At 40.4% G+C, this 23310-nt stretch overlaps 1 protein-coding gene across 2 annotated transcripts; it reads left to right on the forward strand.

Annotated features, from left to right (window-relative positions):
• Positions 1–12250: 12250 nt before the first annotated feature.
• sdr42e2 (short chain dehydrogenase/reductase family 42E, member 2) lies at positions 12251–22980 on the forward strand. 2 transcript variants are annotated; one of them, XM_085271154.1, is made up of 12 exons: positions 12251–12419; positions 13011–13455; positions 14095–14190; positions 15753–15810; positions 16944–17062; positions 17244–17319; positions 18787–18869; positions 19458–19595; positions 19701–19766; positions 19892–19955; positions 20051–20124; positions 22207–22980. In XM_085271154.1, the coding sequence occupies exons 2-12, from the start codon at positions 13018–13020 to the stop codon at positions 22453–22455; spliced, it is 1461 nt and encodes a 486-aa protein (XP_085127280.1). In that variant the 5' UTR covers positions 12251–12419; positions 13011–13017; the 3' UTR covers positions 22456–22980. The 2 variants fall into 2 exon arrangements, with proteins under 2 accessions (XP_085127280.1, XP_085127281.1); XM_085271155.1 differs by lacking the exon at positions 12251–12419 and having other exon boundaries at positions 12969–13455.
• Positions 22981–23310: the final 330 nt, after the last annotated feature.

Below are 23310 nucleotides of genomic sequence, written 5' to 3' on the forward strand. Positions count from 1 at the left end.
TTCTGGGTTCCTTTGTGATCTGGATGAGTCACTCAAACATGCTTGGAGTAATTTGATAGGGTTGCCACTCCTCTGAAGTTCGGCATTGTTCTAAGTTTTCTCCGTTTGTGGATAATGGCTCTCATTGGAGTCCCAAAGCCTAGAAATGGCTTTGTTACCATTTAAAAACTGATAAATAAACGTTTGGCAATACTCATCACTTCCGACGCTGGTCTTCTTGGTAATCAAAGTCACAGCCCAAGCTCTGTTGGAAATCTGTTTCACCTGCCTGTCTCCCTGGCACAATTAAAGGATTCACGGAAAACACTCCCTCTGGACTCCCAGCTTCTGGACACTCACCCGGACTGCTTTGGTCCTGTAAAACCTGTAAGGCGCTCTAAGTTTGCTTACTCTGACTTACTTGACCAATCGCCCCACTCACTGACATTTATCTCTCTGTGTTCCAGTGCCACTGACCGATCATAGTTCATGTTTTTGTTCTTTAGGTTTATAGCTCATGTTGCCATCTCACAGGTCATAGCTCATGTTTTCAACCTTATTGTTCTCATCGTCAGTTCCTAGCTGCTACTTGGACTCTTAATTCCCATGTAAACAGTAAGGGTGGACTTAGTTTTTCACACTATTTTTCCTTTTTGGCTTATATTTGTGACATATAAAACGGCACTGTGTAATATATCATGTTGTTGTTCATCTGAAGTTGTATTAACTAACTTTAAGACCTGCCAATTACCAGATGATTTTTTTTATTAGGTCTGAAACCACTCTGCACACTTTCTGTGAATTTCTGTGAGGTGTTTGGATGTTCTCCTCATGCCTGGGTGAGTTTTCTCGGGTACACTAAGTTCGAAAGTTGGTGAGATATTCACTAAAACCTAAATATGAATCAAGTGGCAAAGGGGAGATTACCCTGTCAGTGCATCATGGCTGAATTGCAACCCCCTCCCTCCCCCGTTTCTTCTAATAATGTTTGAGATTTCCTCTTCCTTTCTCACCTTTTTTCCTTCTACTCCTTTTCTCCCTCCCTCAACTTCCCTCTAATTATTTTCTCTCCCTCCAGCAGAACACCACATACTGATGTAGACTGGCTCGTGCTGTGACTCTAGAGGCAGGCTACATGATTAGACCTGTGATTTGTGTCACAAACAATACTCACTAAATACACATACAGAAAATATTGCTTGCAGCAAGTGGATATAATTGATTAATACCCCTGATTTCAACAGAGCTGAGGGAAAAAGACTTTAGCATCTCTTCAGATTCATTTGAGACTACAGAAGAACTCCAGCGCACGAGATCTTTGGGCTCTTGTTGTTTTTCAGTGAGTCTGTGTGTGCACTAGATAACTCTGCAGATGCCAGTGTGTTATGGAGCGGAGATCAGAGCCGAGGCAGACTGATGGGCTCTGTCAGGGACGACTGGAGGACGCTGCAGTCACTGCGATAGCACAAGAGATGATGCTAATCCTGTTTGCTCCCTTCCTTGTCTTGTCTTTCCTTCCATTGAAATGCACGTGCATTCTTGTTCCTCTCATCTTTATTTATGTTTATGTCCCCTTCCTAAGCAGAAGACAGATATGGAGTTTCTGCAGGAGAGGCCCTTTGCTTCTATCCTCTCACTGTCCTGGAGCCATTAGGTGCATCAGGACAGCTGCTCGGCTGATTGGGCTCTGAAGCGGTGGACCGAAAGGTAACTTGCCAAATATCGATTCCCTTCAAGCGTCTGACCTCTAAAAGAACGGCCTTAGAGTAAAATCTGCTTGTCAGATTATGCTGTGATATGGTCTGTGCTGCTGTTCAGCCTTTCTGTGTGGGGGTTTAAAAAAAAATACGAGCTTTGAATACTAGAAATAGGCTGAAGATACATTTATCCTTAAATACAGCATTTCTGTTTAACCTTTCCCAGTCATTATGTTCTCTGTTGATTTTTAGTATTTGCTCTTTTTGGAGTGACCTGAAGCGTTTCCTGAAAAAACAAAACAAAAAACACAGATATTTGCTCCTCCCTCTCATTTTATCTGTCCTTGAAGTAGCAGCACTGCCCTCATCTCTGTTCCGAGCCTCCAGCTTCATCCTCTAAAGAATTATGTGTGTCTGTCACTTTCTCATTTTCCTTCTCCTTTATCTCTACGTCTGAAAGGCTCCGAAATCCATCAGCTATATAATTGTACCTACATTGTTGTTAACATTTTCGTTAGCTGTGATACACACTAAAAAACCCATATATATATATATATATATATATATATATATATATATATATATATATATATATATATATATATATATATATATATATATATATATATAAATAAAAATTCCAATACAAAAAAAAAATGAAATGAAATAAAATGCATATGTACATATAACAGTAAAAACTTTATTTGTTCATAAACTTTAGTTTTTTTGCAGTTTTATGGTTAAATATGTTTTTTTGTTTTTGTTTTACTGGATTGTATTTCTAGCCTCAATCTGCTTTATGCTCCATTTGCTGTATATTCAGCACACCCGTATTGGCCACTTTATTAAATACAGCTGCCAACTGCTTGTTAACGCAAATATCTGATGTAGAGGCATGCGTGGTCAAGAAACCTGCTGAAGATAGTCAGTTGTTGCAACTAAGATGTGCAGAAGAGCATCTCTGAATGCACAACATGTCAAATCTTGAGTAGCAGAACGCCACACTCGGTGCATCTCCTTTCAGCTAAGAAAAGAAAACTACATGATGCTACAATTCACACATGCTCACCAAAATTGGACAGAAGAAGGTTGGAAGATGTTGATCGGCTTGATTAGTCTTGATTTCTTTCTTAGAGAAAGACAGAAAACACATCCTCACTCCTTACAGCACAGACAGTGTGGAGGTTTAGAAAGTTCACCAGCTAGGTAATCAAAAGAGCAAATGGATCAGCAAGAACATACCTTACTGATTATATGCTACTGTGTGATCAATAGACCTTTTCCAGAATTGAGGATTATTAGCATGCTGACCCTGCCAAGCTGTTACAGAGTCTTCTGTCTTTGTGCAAAAAAACAAAACAAAACAAAAACAGTCTGTGGAAAAGAGAAAAATGAAACATGGGCAACAACATGGGAAAGAAAATCAATTTTAAAAAGTTTAATAAAAAGAAGTATGCAGAAGATGCTAAACATAAGCCAGGCTCCACATTTCAGGATCTCATGCTAACATTAGAAGAAGAGTAGAGTAATACAGTACTGTGCAAAAATCAAAGCCACCCCCCATTTCTTTATATTTTGCTTCCAAGGAGCCACACTTTCTTGTGAGCTTTCAAAGCGTTCTTGAGTAATATTTCTCCAGTTTTTCTGAAGGTCTTTCAGAGGTTTTCTCTGGGCATTGGTTACTTAATCACTCATTCTTTAGTCCAGTCCTTGCACCTGAACATTTTCACAGGAATTTTTTCTTTAACCCTGATCTATGAATCCCACGTGACTAAAAAGGGACCCTGCCCGAAACTTACTCACCTTAGCAAAGAACCCCCCCCCCTTCAACCTTCTATGCTAGATATGGTCTATGCTACTGTAGAGAAAGTCAGAAAAGAACATGAAAGCATGGATCTATCCTGCCTTGCATCAACAGTTTAGACGGCCTGTAGTGTGTGGGGGATAGCTTCTTGGCATGCTTTGAGCCCCATACTATCAAATGAGCATGGTCTAAAACCCTAGAGCCTGAACACCTGAGTGTTGTTGCTGATCTCCATCCCTTCATGACCACAGTGTGCCAATCTTCTGATGTCTGCTTCCTGCAGGGTAATTTCAAACTGCTTTCTCGAACATGACAACGAGTTTGTTACACCCCTCTGCAGCCCCTAATCTCCTCAATGTGTTCAGTTGGTGCTAATTGGCCACACCTAGTCATTTGTGGATAAAAGCGTACCTGAGACAGGCTTTCCAGAAGGTCACTAGTCTTTGCCTTGGTGGCACCAGCCATTTTAGCTAACCTGCTATGCTATTTTAAGATAAAACCTCTTCGCACTTACACTCTGGTTAGTGAGAAGAGATTTTGAGCCAGGTCGTGACAGAGTTGACTGTACTCAAATGTCCTCTACAGTTACCAGATCTCAATCACCTTATATGGTGACACAAGAAATTCCCATCATGAATGTACAGCTGACAAATCTGCAGCAACTGTGTGAGCGTGTACACATAAAGTTTGATATCTGAGTTTGGCTTGTTTGTCATTTTAAATGAGTATACTAGACCTGTTTGGTAATTTAACCACCCAGGTGTCTTCTTATTAAGAACAAATGATTTCACTTGATTGTTTTCCTCCTGATTTTGAGTCTCTGATGATTTACAAATAAGTACTAAATCCCTTAGAGTAACCTATTTAACTCAATGTTCCCCCAAAACCCAAAACATCCTCATCATCATCCTCATGAAAAATTCCAGCTTTCTCAGGTGAATGGATTTTGACTCAGGTTTCACGTGATCATGTGATCCAAGTACAAACCCATGCAGCCCATCTGGGTAGAAGCAGTCAGTGCTCCTGGAAAAACTCACAATTAGACCTCAGCGGCGTTCTTCTTCTCAAGAAGTATTTTAAAAGTTACAAATGAATTTTAGTCATCACAGCAAAAGAAAAAATAGCGCACAGGTCTGAACAGCCACATGATTGCTCTCGCTCTCTTTTCTTACAGTATAACTGCAGTGGTTTCAGTTAAATGCAGTGCTAAGAAAAACATTAAAACTATTCTTGTATTCTGAGTATGCTTTAGAAAATGTGTCGTGATTTCTGACCCCACTGACAAGAATTTGTCTGGTGGTTGATGTTAATTTTCTTCCTATATGTTGAAGGCTGCGTGGGGGTCACCGAGGCACACTCCCCTCACCCTCTCTGTCCTCGCTCTCCTCCTGTGCCAGTGCAATCAGCCATTACTCTGCACTCTACCTCTCTTTATTAAACTTGGAGGCCACGTAAGGAAAACGCCAAAACTTTTTTTATTGATTGATTTTTATTGGTGACTTCTATAGCATTTCTGCATTCTGTCTCCTGGTGATCAGTATGTGTGTGGGTGTGTGTGTTTAAGTTAATGACCACAGTAGATAAAAATAACCAGACTCCCACAGTTTCTACCACCCACCGGTGTTGGGATGCTAATTGCAGCAGAGAAACACAGATTTCCTCTTTTAGCCCAGCTTGCAGCTTGAATCTCGATCCACCACTTTGATCCAGATTCAAATATTCCAACACCCATTCGACTCTTATGAGCTCCGGTACGCTAAAATGAGACACAGCCACTGTGAAGTCACCCACAACTCTTCTAAAGCCTGGGATGTGGCTTTTTTGGCCAGCATCATCTCAGTGTATCTATTAGCAACTGTGACATTAATTGGAGCATGTACTTTATGTGGTTATCAGAAAAAGGGGACTAGAAACTCAGATGAATGATGAACGAGCATGCGTGGCATCTGACTGAGAAAACAGGGACACTCATAAAGTAGATATTTGTCATTCTCACAGACAAAATAAATGAATCTGACTGAGAAACAGGAACACCAAAACCGAATACGGTGGCGGCTCACAGAGCAGGGCTGCCCTAAAGCACATCATGCTTTATTGTGCTTTTGTGACTCTATTCATCTACAAAATGTCCATAATGTGTGTTCAATAAGACCTGAAATTAGCCATTGAAATCAGTGTTTAATGATGTCATAGATCAAGGGCGACTAAAGATGTGATTGGACTTCTTTGTACTTCTTCTTTCTACTGCCAAGATCTAAAAATATACAACTAAATGTGATTTCCAAAATTTTTGCTTTTCTATATATTATTTTACATAGTTTAGCAGCACCATTATTACATCAATAAATATCTAAAAAGCTTATTTAAAGTAAGATGTGCCCACAATATAGACAACATAAGGATAGTTATTTTGTTGGCTTTGTTTTTAAGGTTTAGGTTAAACTGTCTTTAAAATGAACACAATTCCACTGTTGGGATTAGAAAACTCTGCAGATGGTTGTGCAGGAAAATCCCGATAGATGAGCAGTTTCTTAAATATTCAGCCTAACAAGCACCGTAATTGTCTGATTATATAATTGTATTAACAAGCATTTGAACAGGTGTAGCTAAAATAGGCTGGTGAGTGTGTATCCATCTTTTATCTGCCGACTCTTCTTCGTCTTTTCTCCATTACGTTTTTGGTCTTCACAGGATTATTGCTTAATAAGTCTAGCTGCAAAACTAATCTAATCTGTATTGACTGTAGTTGTACTTTGCTTTAATGCAGATTTGTAAATGTTACCAGCCTAACACTGAGCTGTAAACACTGAAGTAATGTGATAATGTTTGCATTTAGCTATAAAGTGCAGTGTCTTAGTTCAGCTCCACAGAGTGACCGCATGTGCCTAGACTCCTGCTTTCTTCTGCTTCCGTGATCCTCCGGTTCACGATCCCAAACGCTGCTTCACGATAATCGCCCGACTCTCTAACCTCTCCACCGTGCACAGCTTCCTTTCTCCCAGCGCCCCACTTTCCATCACACAAGTCATTGAGGGAGGTTAGCATAAAGTCACGCTAATTGATTTGGCTTAAAATCCTCTCGGTGCACTCTCCGTTCAAACAGCTTTTTCTCCCATGTGACCTCGCAGCTCCTGTTTTCTAAAATGAGCATGAAATGAAAGGATTATAAAGGCTTTTTTGAAATAACAACCTTCACTTAAGGCTTTTAGCAAGGATATTAAATCGCTGCTCTATTGTCTAGTAGATTGTGGGCATCATTAAATGGTGGTGTGTTATTGTCTCTCACATTGTAAAAGTGCAAACGTTTTCTGCATTTCTTTGGAAAGAGAAAATGCTCTGATTTTGCCTTTGATATTTATCTCTTTAGTATTTTAGCTGTCACTCGCGAGCTCCTGCAATATATACTCCTGTGCAGCTTGACAGGTTGGGTTTCAGAAAACCTTCCACCCACATGACACAGTGGCTCCATCATCCAGCGGTCATCTTCCTAAAGAGCTCAGAGCTGTCAGAGAGCTGCTTCACGTGCTTCTTGCTCTAAATTCATCACTTCAGCTATTTGAATCTCATTCATTATAAATCACTGCTGATGTTTTCACTGAAGTCCTGTTGAACAAGAACGTTGTTGTTTTTTTGTTTTGTTTTTTGTTTTGTTTTTCTTAAATCAATACCCAAGAAGTAAACACATCACCCATACACCGACCTCTGCCCACGTGGTCACTTCTTTTTCTACAGCAAACTGGAGAAACTGGTTTGGCATCAGATCGTCTTCTCACAGAGTGACTTTAAGTCGTATCATTCAGTATCAAGTGAACTTAAAAAGAACAAGAAACCTTTTTGGCCTTTAAGGCTCTGGGTGTATTTATAAGCTGTTGTCTAGCGCCCCCTGCTGTTTGAGAAAACCTGTACGCCTGTTGGTGTTTTCTGGTGGATCGGTAGAGCCATCCTTTCCAAAACAAGTGCATTTGAGTAATATGTGCAAGCACTTTAACTAACAGCTGTTTCAGCTTCCCCCAAACCACCTAGAGCATCACCAGCACACATTTACTTTTCATTCATTTTAATCTCTTCTTGGTGTCACAGGAGAACTCCGCACAGGCTTTGCTGCATAATTTCACTCATGTTGAATCCGGAGTTTAACCAGCAGCCTCCTTTATAAATGGACAAATATCCAGTCACATCTGTAAAGAATCACATTCACACACTCTCCAGTGTGTTGTTGTGTGAGAAAAAGCACGCTGCTGGTTGTCTTTGCTCAGTTTCTAATCTAATTTATGCTGGCTAGCCTTTAGCTTTATTACATATTCATGAAGGTGTCTTGTTCACTTCTTACAAAGTGTCCAATCTACAAACATCCCAGCTTCACCAGCCATGATTTCACCTCATGACTGATGACATAACTAGCACTCGTTTGTCTTTTACTGTTTGCCTGTTTTGATGTCATCAAAGTTAAAGTGGAGTTATATATATATACCAGAAAAATATTTTTATTAGTAGCTGTCCAAGAGGGAATTTGTCTAATCGTTATGCACACACACACACAAACACAGACGAACCTTTTGTCCATGCATACACACTTTCTCAAACGCACCTTTAACAGTCCACTGTGGACAAGCTTTATTATGACGTTTTGAACTCTTAAATCTTAAGATTACAGTTGATTTACATTTGAATTACACTGTCACTTGCAGATTTGACATATCTCCTTCTACTTTACATCCTACCGCTGTCCCTCTGCTCGCTGCACTGGAACTTTAATGAGCTCCTCATCCTATTTCCAGTCCTCGCCGTGAACTTCACCTCAGCGGAGAGCTCGGCAAGGTTGCAGACATGAGAGGTCTGTCTGTACCACGGCGCTCCTTCCCCTCACTGCGGCAGCAGGTCAGACAAGGTGAAGGCTCCCTGCCGACTGTGATTCATGGCTGTGCTGGACAGACTTTAATGAGAGTAACTCAAGCCTTTTTATATCACAGAGAGTGCTGAAATAGCAAATGAGCAGCTGGGGAAAGACGTGTTCGTGTTGTATGGCTCGCATTATGGTATGCACACCGACACAGACAATAAATCAAAGATTTATGTAACTGCAACTGGACTTCTTTGGTTCACGAAGAGCAGGTAAGAAGTGAATGACCGTATGCAATGCTCCCCACCTTTATTCACCCCTTTGGCTCAGAGCGAAAGGCGCGACACCATTAGGGATAAAATATCTGGGAGTCCTCATCAGATTGTTCCTGAGCGTCACAATGCTGAGGTCAAGGTTTCGAAAACAGAACTTTTATATTACGCAGTTTTTTTTCCCTAATGCAGCTTATTCACTAGTCTTTAATGGATGATATATGTATAATAAAAATATTAAAAGCCACAACAAACTCCTTCACTCACTTCAACCACTAACAACTGTAGATACCTGCTACCCTCAGGCACAGGCCGCTGTAGCTGGTACCTCACCTACACCTGGGGGTAGCAGTCGCCTTCATTTGAACTGTTGTTGGATGACATGCGTTGTGGATGTGCTAAAAAAGAATCATTACCAGGTCTGGTTTGCTGATGACACGACATTACTCACTGTTACCTGGATGGCAAACAAAAGGTATGGCCTCTGTCCAGCGGTCTGTTTTTTAATGGCTTTTGTTACGCATCTATACTTGCATGTAAATAAATAAATAAATGAATAAATAAGTAAATTTTAAAAATGGGTCCATGCTTCTACAAAATCATACAAAAAGCACCACAATCCTTTTAGTTTGTCTCCAAATTGCCCCGACACCAGACAGCTCCGGTCGTCTCGGCAGCTGCTTGAGACTTAAATAAATGAATAACTTAGTTAACTTTAGAAAATGTGTGCATGCTTCTACAAAAAGATACAAAAAGCACAGTCGAAACTTCAGTTGAACAAAATGAGGTCTGAATTAAATCAGCACATAATGCGCTCTTCTTTAAAAGACAAAGTAAGTGCACCACAATGCTTTTTACTGCAGCTTGTCTCCAAATGGCTCTGATATGAGACAGCTTCAGTCATTCGGCAGCTGCTTAAGACTCCTCCTCCCCACCTCTTTAATTACGTTCAGTGTATTCAATGTCTGCTAAATAAGAAATGAGCCCTCTATTTCTGTCCTCTCCAAAAGCCCAGGGCGAGGAGTGAGTGTTTTACCTGACCGGTTATCAAGTTAGAGATGTCATTCGATGCCTGACCCCACATTTTCTCTTTCCCTTTTTCAATGAAAATATTTTCTGTTATTTTCTCGTAGCGATCTGACTCACATAGGTAAACTCAAAGTGTTTGAATGCTTTACTCTCACTGTAATTACATTTTTATGGTTTTTGTGAGTTGTACCTGTCATTTTACACACTTAAAACATATTTATTCACTAACACTCAAAAATGTATTTGTTCAGACGTTATTGTGCAGCAGAAACTGAGGAACTAATGAACATTCGTCCACTGATGAATATTCATTCATAATAAAATTGCTGCCAAATGTCAGCTTGAGGAATTTCTTTAAAAAAACATAGGCGTTTACTACTTTTATGTATGTATGTATGTATGTATGTATGTATGTATGTATGTATGTATGTATTTATTCATTTATTCATTTATTCATTTATTCATTCATTCATTCAGGTACCTTGTTCTAAATCCTTCCAAGTCTCTTTAATCTTGTCTTATGAAAAACCATAAGTTTACTACCAGCCAGTGAGTCTAAAACATGTACAAATAAATTCACAGTGCCTTTTATGACTCCTAGTCTTTATAATTAAGGAAATTTCTGATTGTGGGGATACAATACTAAATAATGGTTTAACCTTCCAAGTAAAGAATTGTTGGCAAAGGTCATTTGCTGATATGTAAAGCAGGTGCCCCTACTCACCGTGTACTAGAAACAACTCCTTGCATTTATCAAGAGATAAGACTTTCCCTTTTCTTTTTGTCCTTGATATTTATGCAGACTGCTGACTTACCGCTGCAATGACGGCAGGATGAGCAAACGCTCACCAGAAAATACACTTCCTGGCCACTTTCTTAGGTACACCTTGATAGGATGGATCACTTCTGCCTTCCTTACTCTCTTAATTCTGCATGGCACAAATTAAAAGGTGCTGGAAACATCATCAAAGGTTTTGATCCATGTTGACATGATAGCATCGCACAGTTGCTGTAGACTTATCCATGCTGTGAATCTCCTGTTCCATCACATCCCAAATGTTATCCTGCTGGAAGCAGGCATCAAAAGATGGGCGTAGGGAAATCTGATGTAAATTACCCAAAGAATTTTCTGGCTTACTTTCTATGAGTGCCATCGCTCTATTTTATAATGTCTCTTTTTTGGGAAAACACTGTGTAGGATGTGTCACGTCAAGCGGGTAAAAAGATACAAATTAAACTTCCTTCTGTGGCACTGAGTTAAAAAGCCTGTGCAACTTGACATCACCAGTCCACACCATTGTCACAGAAGGCAAAACAGGACAGCCTGGTTCATCTTGTGCTCTATCAGATGTTATTTCTTTTACTTTACTCGAGCTGCTCACAGATGCCCTGCAGAGTGTTTGCAAGTAAAGGAGGCAGCAAGAACACAGTTAGCAGTTACTTTTTTGGTTAAGTATTTGTTGATCCTTATTGCCTCTACTATCAGTTAGCCCTCAGAGCTGTATGGACAAAGTGCAGGTAAATGGCTGTAGCTCAGGAGGTAGAACAGGGCATCTACTAATTGGAAGCTTGGTAGTTCAATCTTTGGCTGCTGAAATCTGCATGTCAAATATCCTGGAACCCAAGTTGCTCTTCCATGTGCCCATTGGAGGGTGTCTGTTAGACAGAAAGCACTTAGGCATAAAAAAGTGCATGTGTGAATGGAATATGTTGTAGAAAGAGCTTTGTGTACTCAAGTAGAGTAGAAAAGCACGATAGAAAGAACCAGTCTATTTACCACAAGACAGAAGGTGACCCTGGAGCTTTTAGATCATGAGGGAGGAATTAATTTTCCCAAGGGCCACATTAGAAACTACAATTTTTTTAGTTTTTGTTTTGGAGGACTTGCCAAGAAGACTGACTAATTTCAGCTCAACAGTAACATTTAATTTTATCTCTCTCTGACTGAAGACCTACTTATGGTTCATTTAAAAGTAGAGTGGGGGCAGAGCCTTCAGCTCCCACTTTGGATTCGGGAGACAGACGCCTCTTTTTATGATAAAGCTTTAAAGGGCTTCCCATGATGCACTTTGTATTTCTTCATCATTCACTTCATTTCACTCTCCTTGTGTGTATAGCCACTCTGCATTTAATCATTAGTTATTATTAAGCTCTGCATCCAAATTCCCACCAGAGGTGTTCCTCACAATTAATTATAATGTTTAAAATAATAAAAATTATGTTTTTTGCAATCTGTAAGTGAAAATGTTGGGTTATTATATTAAAACTTTCTATTTGTAACTAATTTAAGTGTTACGTTTTTTCGCGTGTGTGTATGGCAATTGACTTCAAATTCGGCGGACAGGCGGCGGTTTTTCGCTTCTTCACTTGTATTTCGAAATAATCGAAGGCGGGTATTTCGAAGTCGCAAAGGAATGACGTCACAAGAAGGTGATTGGTCACTTGCAATGTTGAACCTGGAACAACATTAATTATGATGATGTGGGAACAATGCTGACACGAGGAAATCAGATCGTCCGTGTGGCAAACCCCCCCCCCCCCCCCCCCCAACAACTTCCGTACATAAAAAACTGAAATGAGGTGCTTGCTCGTCCATCCGGCGCTTCTAGAAATGTGATCCTCGCTGCCGCGGGCCTGCGCACTGCCTGCAGACATTACGGTAGCAGATGTAAAGTGCAGGTGTGTGACAGGTGAGAAAGGTGACGCATCGAGAGGGCCCGACGGCGAGGTATAGACTGTATTATTGCATGAATCCACCAGCACGGGTACGGATGTGCGAGGAGGACAGGAGCAATCGGGTGAGTAGATGTGACATATAGAGATGACTATCAGGAAGGTATTTTTATTTAATTAAAGAGTGCACGTCATCGCTGTCGGACCTGCGTTTATTCATAGATTAGGCTCGTTTATTTTAGCGAAAAACACGTGATATTCTGCCTAATTTGGCGAAACATGAAGGGGTTATTAACTACAGGCCAAAAGCAAATAAAAAATACATATACACACATACAGTAAAAATATGTATCAGAAATTCTTCTTTCAGAATACCTCCCTCCCCACCCCTTTAAATATCCGTGTGTTATATGCAGTCTATAAAACATAACGTTATTATTTATGAGTGAAATGTCTGACCAGTTGTCATCTCTGACATCTTCTTTATCAAAACTCAACAAAGAGAAAAAAGTGGTGTTCAGGAGCACTGAGCTCTATTTTAAATAATGAAAGACTCTGAAGTGGTACAGCTGTCCGAACTTGAATGATGTGAAAACAAAGGGATTATAAATGACAGGACACTTTCAGAAAGTTAAGATAAATACTCATTACCGGTCAGTTTTTAATGATTCCGAAACAGTGAATATGCATTTTATTCCTCTTTAAAATCCCATCAGAGCATCCATGGAGCTGTGCAGTCCCAGCATGACTGAAAGCGGAGGCTCTCTGTGCCAGGTGAAGCAGTTTCCCTGCCAAAGCGTCCCCATTTGTCGCCTGCAGACCAACGGGCACCACGGGCACAACATCGCCCACCTCGCTCAGCAGCCGTGGGTCATCCATCCAGCCCCAGCAGTCGCCTCCGGGCCGGGGCCCTCTGTGGCTGTGAGAAACAGAGTAAACACCGCCACCGCTGCTACCTGCAGCAGCCCCGACTGTGTGGCCTACAGACTGGGAGAGGAAAAGCACCGAGGTGTCCCAAAGGGGAAAGTGGTAGTGACGGGAGGAGGGGGATACTTTGGTTTCAGGCTTGGGAGACAACTGGCAAATGAAGGGTTTTCAGTAATCCTTCTGGACTTGAATAAGCCTCCCTGTGATATTCCCGATGGAGCGACATTCTATCAGGTATGGCTTTACTCTGTTTACCCCTCTTCTCCACACATTCCTTATAGCTTTGCCCTGGAGAACACTTAATACTATACTGCAGTGTAACAGCACAGGACACCTATTGTTTGATAACATCTTATAACACATGTCAGGTCTCTACATGGTGATGAAAAGCCATTTGAAGTCCAGGTCTGAAGCCTGTTGTGTCACTCATAGCACAGGTTTGGGTTATAAAGGTATGGTTTGTTTCCACCTAACTGACACAACTTCATGTGGAGACGAGGAAATGAATTCTAGTATTTCCTCGTGTTAGCGTGCCTCTTCGGTCCGTATGTGTCTTGGCTGGAAACAGACACGGGTGATTGATCTGTCTCGGCGCACCAGCTGCTGCCTGGGTCAAAGAGGGTGGAAGCATGATTCGGGTTTCACCTGTACTCCTCTTGGCACACTTACCTTAATTATAACTGTCCTTTCAGGGGTTAGATATTGACCATTTTACATGAAAAGCACTGGGTGTTAATGTTTTGCTGTTGTACATTTCAAGCAAATCAACAGTACAAGCCTACCTTCATCCTCCCAGAAGAATCTGATTAGGCATCTTTTGTGTCCTCAGAGTTATAACTAATTATCTGATTGTCTTGTTCTACTTTCTTACAGAGTGACATTCGAGATTATTCTTCCCTGTATAAAGTGTGTGAAGGGGTTGACTGCATGTTCCACACGGCGTCTTATGGCATGTCTGGCCCAGAGCAGGTGACTTCATGCCTTCCTCTGCTTTTTTTCCCCAACAGCCAGTCATTCAAACAAGTCATGTTTCACTTATTAAACCTCCTGTGGAGGAACAGCCTTGTTTGGTATGTCACGCTTTCTGTTCAAACCGTGAACACATGACAGGCTGACCTGCACGACTGGTTGTTTTTCCATGCTCTCTTGATGCAAATCATAGGAGCTGCTTAAGGCTACTAGCAGCAGGAAAAATAGCACCTCAAGGTTCATCCTCAGACTAAAGACAGAAAGTCAATATTTTAAAAACACATGTAACACCTGTTGTAAGTTTTAGCTGTGTAAGTCAAAAAGTGTTAAAAAGTATGAATTAAGTATGTACAAATAAATGTGCCCAGTGTTGCATATTAAACACAAGCTATGTAATTTTTATTTTCTATTTTTCTTTTACATTATCTAATATCATGCATCATATTTTTGGTGTGTACCCCGCCTTTCAGGAGTGGGTGTCAGTGACAGGCTCCAGCCTCCTGCTGCCCAAAAGCTGGACAAGTGCTTAAAAAATGTGTGGATATCCTCAATAGTTCATACGCTTCTAAAGGATTCCAGCTGTGTGCCATAGCTATGAAATGAAGTGTCTGTTACGCATAAGATAACTACCAAGTCCTCAAAAGAAATGAGACTATATTTTGCTTTCCATAAGTTAAAATGTTGTTTTATTTTCTCAAATAATAACCTAATAACACAGAATTTCAAAGGATATTATGGGGGTTAATCTTGAGTTATTTTCTTGGCATTTCAAGTCAGTAAGTAACGCTAATCCTAATTTCAAGTTATTCACTTGAAATTTTAATAACAACCCCAAATTCGGACTTATGGATGTCTTTTTTTCAGTGAGGGAACCAAGTTTCCATAAAAAAACAGCAAAGCTCATAAACAAAGAACATTTATAAATGAGTACTCCTCCCGTTTAGCCATTCGGCTTCTGCTTTAGAGCTCATAAACACAAAACAACATATGACCACAAATTTCTTTTTTTAAATACTGCATTGCCCACCAAACAGTTTGACTGCAAACAGTTCAGTCTGACAGCCAGATAGCTCAGCTCTTTAATGTCAGCTGATGTAGCTTCTGACTTTTTCTGAGGCTGCTCTTTATATTGCTTATGCCTTGTTTTCTTCATCTACAGTGGCTAGCATTGATGTATACAAATACGTAGTTCATCTTTAGTCTCCATAGCCTTGGATTCCAAATCCAAATATAAAAAAGTCAGTGAGGAAAAAAAAATTGCCATCACATGGACACATTTGTTTGCTGCAGACTTGTATACTTGTATTCTTGCTCTTCTGTTGTACATCACTCAAAATCCAATCAAATTTTTCCTATTTTTGTGTCTATTTTTACTATATTTAATGCTATTTGGCTTCTATCTGCTCTCAAAGTTGATTTTCTTTCAAATCTAATATGAGAGCCTAAGTGAGATGGATGTAAAGTCATTATTGTGCAGAGGTGGAAACAAGGGCTGTATTATCTATAGAAGAGAAAATATGCAGTCAGGAGTAACAGCCTTCCTCTTTGTCTCTGGCTTTTAGTTGAGGAAAGAGCAGGTGGAGTCCGTCAACATTGGTGGAACCAATAACGTCATAAATGGTAAGAAAATTTTCTGTTTTTGCTGGTGTGCCCCAGGGTTCGGTACTGGGGCCTCTTTTATTCCTTATTTACATGCTTCCACTTGATCACATATATAAAAAATATAATATTAACCATCACTGTTACGCAGATGAGACTGAGCTGTATATTTCTTCCAAACCCAATTTCACCCTTCCACTCATCTCCCTTTGTGACTGCCTCATGAAGGTCAAATCTGGTTCACCTCCAATGTTTTCAAACTCAAGAGTAATAAAACTGAAGTTCTACTTGCCTGCACAGCTTCCACATTAACCAAATCCCACAAGTTTCCCATTAATATTGACAACTCCTCCATCCTTCCCTCCCATCAGGTTAAGAGTCTGGGTGTCATCCCCGACAGCACTTTGCCATTTCAGTCTCATATTAATCACATCACCCAGTTCTCCTGCTTCCACTTACGCAACATCAATCGTCTCCGTCCTTTCCTCACCTCCCATGCTGTTGCTATCCTTGTCCCTGCTTTGATTGATTATTGTAATTCTCTTCTCTTTGATCTTCCCAACAAGTCCCTTTACAAATTACAAATTCTTCAGAATTCTGCAGCCCAGATCACAACTCGCACACCCTCCAGAGAGCACATCACCTCTGTTCTTCAACAGTTTCACTGGCTGCCCATAGATTGTAGAATCACTTTCAAAATATTGCTTTTCACATTCAAATGTATCCATATCCTGACTCCTCCCTTCTTGTATTATTTACTTAGGTCTTCATCCACCACTCACCTTATTATTCCCTCTCCCCATCTCACTACTATGGAGAACAGAGGTTTCAGCTGCTCTGAAATTCACTTCCTCCTGATAGCAGGAATACTGACTTGCTTCCCTTATTCAAGTCAAAACTCTAACCCCATTTTTTAATACTGCCTTATTCTCTTTAAACATTAAATCCAATTATTTTCTAATACTGCTTTTTTATTATCCTTTTTACTGTTTGTCTTTTATGCTTTGTTCGTTGACCTTGGGTTTTAGAAAGGTGCCTAGAGAGTGACATTTTATAAATGGATGCACACCTGCATAATACATTGTGGCATATTGAGCATTATGTCAGCATTCATAGATTTGACTCTCTTTGTTGTGATCCTCTGTCTCATACAGTGTGTAAGGAGAGGAGCATCCCCAGACTGGTGTACACCAGCACCATCAACGTGGTGTTTGCAGGGAAACCGATTGTGGATGGTGATGAGGCTTCGGTGCCATATGTGCCCCTTGATGCTGTGAGTACTTAAAATAACTGCATTCTCACCACCCTAACGATAACAAACCACAACACTAATGTTCCAGCAAAACCTTTGTCACACCAATAAAAGCTCTGCAATTCTACTAAATACACGTTTGCCAGCAATTTTCTGCACTTTAGGGGGAAATAATAAGGCGGTATTTATGTTTCTGTTGCAGCATATTGACCACTACTCCAGAACTAAAGCGATTGCGGAGCAGATGGTCATCGCAGCCAACGGGGGCTCCCTCAAAGGTTGTGAAATTGATAGCTGTGCCTCATCGCTGAATTACATGGGAAAGGACACATTGAGAGAAAATTGCTTTCTGTGTTTAAAAAAACCAAAAAGCAACAAAAATGTGTGTTTGAAAGAGTGAGAGAAAATAGACAGAGGCAACAGTTTCCATGGAGACTCGGTGTGCAACTCGATCATACAACAGTGATTGTGTTTTAAACTCGGCGCTTGCCAGAACAGTCTCATTAGTGCAGCAGTCACTTGACATTGATGTCTTAAACACACATGTAAAGTATATATTTGAGTGTATATAATGGCTCATTTTCTCATACAGTATTGTTGCTTTTTACACTGTGATTTATAAAGCCTTTCCTTCAGTGAAACCTGCACGCCAACAGTGAGCACCAACATGCAATTAAGCTTAAAAGCATGCATGTCTCATTATCTACTGCAGCTGGTCATGTGTTTGTGTGCGTAATAATAATAATAATAATAATAATAATAACAGGATGTCTGTACTGATGTCAGGAACAACCTAAAAGTCACTGAGATTCTAAGACTGGGTCTGCAAACTTTTGTTTTGATTCAGTTGATTCGCTGAGATTGCAAAATAAGTTTCGAATCCTTATTAATGAGAAGAGAGAGAGAAAAACCCCTCTGCCCTCCAGCTGACTCCATCCCTAATATTGGCAATCAGGTCCAATCATGAGACCAACCACAAAAAATGAACGTAATCAAACACAAACACCATTTAAACATCTAATGAACAGCATACACATCTTTGTCTTCTTAAATTCATACGTGACTCCTACAAAGCCATTTTTAAGTAAATCTGCTCCACTGCACCTGCTCCACCTGATTGAGTCTATATGTAAGGTTTACTTAAGAACACTTCACAGGCTTATTTAATGTTCAGCCATAGTTGTTGTTTCTCCATGCTCTCCTTTTAATCGTTTTCTTTCCATTCACCTGCCACAGCTTCTCACTGGTTCTGCTGGAGGTTTATTCTTGTTAAATGGGAGTTTTTAATCCCACTCTTACCATGTCCTGGCTAAAAATTCTTTATATTGCAAAATTCCTTTAATTGGCATGATATAAATACAGTGAATGATATAAACATAAAAGACATTCAAATTTATCTTGCAGAAGTTTTCTCCTTCTTTGCTTCTTCCTTATTATTATTATTATTGTTGTTGTTATTGTTGTTGTTGTTGTTGTTATTTGCCTTAAATCTGTGTTAATTAATCACACAACATATAAAACTATCTTGATACATTATAAGTATCATATAAATACATATAAATAAGCACAAGTCTTAATGCAGCCCTTTTCCTTGTTTCTGAGTATTTTAGTACTTGTAACATTGGTATTTTAATGCATGTACTTAGTCCACTACTTCTAGAGGAGAAAAAAAATCCCAATTAGATTTTAATAAAGAAAAGCTTTAAAATATTTATGAAATGACATTTTGATCTTCCTTTGTGAAGGTGGAGGCCTGCTGCGCACTTGCATCCTGCGGCCCTGTGGCATCTACGGACCAGAGGAGAGAAGACACCTACACAGAGTGATGGTAAGGGACTAAAGCGAGCGTGTCTTATAGTGATGATGAATTACTTCTGTGCTGCCACTGGAAAAAAATGTTCATCTCGCGGTGTCTGAAGCCTCGCTGGCAGAATTATTCCTGTCTGAAGAGTTTGCATTATTGATGGAGCTCTTCTGGCATCCAGTTACGGATGCCTTTTCTTCCAGTGTCTCCTCTGCGAGGCGGCTGTCGGCACAGTCTGGTGAAGGGCTGCAAGGATTACATTATGTTCTGGGTTTACTACCGGCCAAGAGGCCAGAAGCGTTGACTTTTAATGTTCTGTCGGTTGCTTGTCTCTGTAACCACTAGTCTGGAATTGATGTGAAATAAAATGTATAATTAATCTCTATACATGTGGACTTAAATATTAGCAAACCCAGAGTTAGTAAAACTGACAGTAAAACACTGGGTTGAACATAAGGTTTTGAATTAGACCCATCACCTTTGTTGCAACTCTTCTCCCAGCTTTTGTGCAGATATCACCATCCAAAATGTTAGTTTGACACATTTTTGGGTTTAGTGTCCATGTTTAAATCAAGAAAACGATGCAAGACGAGCTTTTTGTCCCTTGCTCAGATGAACGTGGAGCGTCGGTTGTTCAGTTTCCGGTTTGGTGACCCCCGGGCTCAAATGAACTGGGTGCACGTAGATAACCTGGTACTGGCCCACAGGCAGGCAGCTGAGGCCCTCACGCTGAAGAGGAGCTGTGTCGCTGTGAGTCCACCTCAGAAAATTTAAACAGTAAACACGATGAGTTCCACTGCTCCGGCCTCACAGCTGCTTCAGTCATTTTTAACATGTTAACTGTTCTTTTTGCAGAGTGGACAGGCCTATTTTATTAACGATGGCGTTTCGGTCAATCTGTTTGAATGGTTGATGCCTTTGGTGAGTTGATGCCTCCGTCTGTCAGCAGACTTAAGGAAAAAGCTAAAACCAGCGATTACCTGAAGAGTAACTCTGATTCTGAAAGCTGCTCTTACCTCTGTTTTGAATTCAACTTTCTGTTGCAGTTTGAGAAGCTGGGCTACAGCCAGCCGTTGATAAATCTGCCGGTTTCACTCGTCTATTCAGCAGGTAGCTCTTCTCTCTTTCACTTTCACTATAGTTGAGTGAAACTTTGGTGAGCTGCTGCTAAATCTGTGTGTGTGTGTGTTTCTTCCTATTTCAAGCCATCCTGGTGGAATATCTGCACGTGGTCCTGAGACCGGTGATAACAGTGCCGCTCCTTTTCACCAGAAGTGAGGTAATTATGCAGCTTTCTTCTTCTATAAAGGTTAAGTCTGATTCTGAAAGCTATTTTTAACTCAAGATGTCACTCTATACTGCAGAACGTTACAGCACCGGCAAGCTCGGTACATATATCTACCTTGGAGATGAAGTTACCCGCTGTCTGATGAGAACATTCATGTTTAAGTCTCTCCAACGACAGAGACTGACTCCATTAGTATTTTCCGATCAGCCCCCCCAGCCCCCCCCCCCCCCCCCCCTCATCTGATGCTATCTCTTGCACATGAATTATGAAAAACTAAAGTGAGCCCTTTTTTAAATTCAGCAGATAAACGAACACTTAACTTTTAATTCTGTCTTTGTATCTGTGATGGTTTTGCGTACATTTACTTGACTCAAAAAACTATAAAATTAAAGGAGCAGCTTGGAGTACGACACGTCTTAAGGCGCCTCCATCACATGCGGCCTGTGAGGTCCTCATGAATGTGTGATGAGACAGAAACCAAAGCTGAGCACCATGGGCCTGCATGCGCAGCTCTCTCTCTCAGGCAGCTGCTGGCCATGGGGATCAGTGGTTGCCCTGTAAATAAAACATAAACTGCTGTGGGTCAGACCAGGAAGTTTGAGGTGAAGTTTACAGGAAGTGACATCACTGCAGAGGCGGTTGCTATGGCTGTGCCACCTCTCGGCCGGTCTCAAATGATCCCGGCAACCCTCAGGTTGAGGCACGGTGTGATGTGCAGAGATTTTCCTCTTCCCGGTCTGTGAAGGCACATAGGAAGACAGTTTCAAAATTTGAATCAATCTGTTGTAAGGAGCAACTAAGCATCTGGTTTTATTCTTATATCTTATATAGAATTTCAAATGAAGTACCTTGAAGTGAATATTTTAAAATGTTGCCAACAGAAATGAACTGTTTGGTAAAGAAAAAAAGACAATGCATGAGACAGAGAAGTTTTACTGCTCAATAAATAAATAAATAAATAAATAAATAAAATACAAAGTCTAAAAAGTTACACAAATACAAAGAGCACAAGAAACTGAGAGAAAAGCAGGCAGATGGGCAAAAAAAGATTCTGGTGCAGGATGTGAGGGACAACTGAAATTTTAAATAAAACAGGAAATAATCAAAAGACAAAACATGGTGACACAAAAACTCACATTAAACATGTATGAAGAATTTTAAACTAACACCACAGCAGGAAACCATCTTAACAAAAACTAAACAGGAACCACAGCCGAAATCACACTTAAAATCTAAAGCTCAACATCACCACAGCTGTAAGAGATCAAAGCAGGAATCCAAAACTCAGTCTGCAGAATGTTAAAATCAGAAAAAGAATTGAAAAGATTAACTAGGAATTCAAAACCCCAAAACATCACAAAACTACAAAACCATGATGAAGCACTAGTAAGAAGCCGAGCAGCTGCAGAAGGATATGTGTACTTTGTAAGATGTGTACTTTAGCCCAGAGAATACAAATGCATGGGTCACATTTCAGCTACATTTGATTATAAACTCTGTCCTGGAGTGGTGCCTGTGGCAGTGAGTTACTCCTGGAAGACAAGATGTACTCCATGTGAGACAATCAAGGAAAAATTGAAGGCTTTTCCAAATGCACGGAGAAAAATACTGTATATAGTCAGGATAACTGTCAGGTTTGGCAGGATAATCAGGATTCAGCAGTTTGGTCTTAATGTGTGGATACACAACAGATTTGAATGAGTCATGCAGGAAAACTCCAAAGACCTAAAAGGTGTGTACCGACTGAAATCATTAAAGAAAATGTGACGCATGGATGGAAAAAAGAAAAGGGACAGTAGGAACTCTTTTTTGTCTCACCGGTGTCTGTTTGACCTCTTCTGTCAGTCTGTGTTCACATGCCGAAACCTTAGACTCAGAGGAAAGAAGACACAGTAACTGGAGGCATCCGTCAGTCACAGGTTATCACAATGTAAAACTAAGTTTGCCAAACTGAGGCTAATGTGAGCCGTTAACCTGACAGAATGACCTTTAACTTGGACGACTCTGATCGTATTAAGAAATACAAAAAACAACAAAAAAGAAGCTATAAATGCCTCATCTCTTCCGCTGCAGGTCAGGAACATCGCAGTGAGCCACACTTTTAAAATTGACAAGGCCCGCCGAGATCTGGGCTACAGCCCGAAGCCTTACTCCCTTGCAGACTCCGTGGAGCAATACCTGAAGTCTCGACCGCCTCGCAACACCTCGTCGCTTTTCAGCCTGTCCCAGACCTCCCGGCAGCCCCGGCGGCTTTTTCTGCTGCTTCTGATGGGTTTCAGCGTGGTGATACTCATGCTATGTTGCGTAATTTGTCAGAACTAAACATTCCTTCACTGATGCTCCGCTGCACTGCATTCATCTCAGGCATTGCAGTTTCAGATGAGAGACTCTGCTTTTACACAGCTTCTGTTAACTGATTACAGTGTGACAATGTAAGTGGTGACTGACTGATAATAACAAATCACCAGACCCAGCTAAACGTGCTCCAAAAATACGTCTCCAGAATACCAGGCTATGCAAGTTCTGTGTTTCCCCTTTTCAAAGACAGCCGCTGTTTTTATGTTTAGACCTCAGTGTGTGTCTGAGTTTAACGTGAGTCTAGCAGGCGGCTGAAAACTATTATGTATTATGTGAATGTTATTGACTTCTCTGGAATTTGACTTTATTGTGGTTTATTTTAAAGCAAACATTTAACTTTATATCACAAAAAGAAAATTATCTGAACTGTAAGTCGTTGTATTTAAAGCATGCTTCCAATTTGTAACATAAAGACTTGTGATTTCATAGAGTTCAGTTATTATTGTAGCTGCAAATTTTGTACACTTTTAGAAATAAAAGCATCTAGAAAACTCCAGAGACCATATTTACATATACTGTATTTGTGCAAAAGAATTGAGTCACCCTTAATTTCTTTGGTTCAAAGACATTATTATAGTCTTTTGCTGTAGCTATGCACAATTTATTTTTTCAGGCTTTCTGAAGGTTTTTCAAACTTTTTACTTGCACGTTGGCTTCCAGTCCTTGTACCTGACCACATTCACTGGCTTATGAATCATTCAAGCATAAAAAAGGCAGCTAACTCAAGAGACGAACGAGTGTTGTGTGAACACATAACAGACAGTATTAAATTGTATCGTCAGGACTTTGTTACTAGTAGCCTGTCATACAAAAACACAT

Source organism: Mchenga conophoros, linkage group LG4 (genome assembly GCF_057382185.1).
Source record: "Mchenga conophoros isolate Kocher_MC1m ecotype Shallow Benthic linkage group LG4, M_conophoros_male_GT1.1, whole genome shotgun sequence".
Taxonomy (NCBI): Eukaryota; Metazoa; Chordata; class Actinopteri; order Cichliformes; family Cichlidae; genus Mchenga; species Mchenga conophoros.

Bases quoted from the DNA above. Each gene is read 5' to 3' on its own strand.
- sdr42e2 (XM_085271154.1), top strand. From the start codon at position 13,018: ATGGAGCTGTGCAGTCCCAGCATGACTGAAAGCGGAGGCTCTCTGTGC. The intron at 13,456-14,094 runs GTATGGCTTTAC...ACTTTCTTACAG, and splicing joins ATGGAGCGACATTCTATCAG to AGTGACATTCGAGATTATTC. The intron at 17,320-18,786 runs GTTGTGAAATTG...TCCTTTGTGAAG, and splicing joins CAACGGGGGCTCCCTCAAAG to GTGGAGGCCTGCTGCGCACT.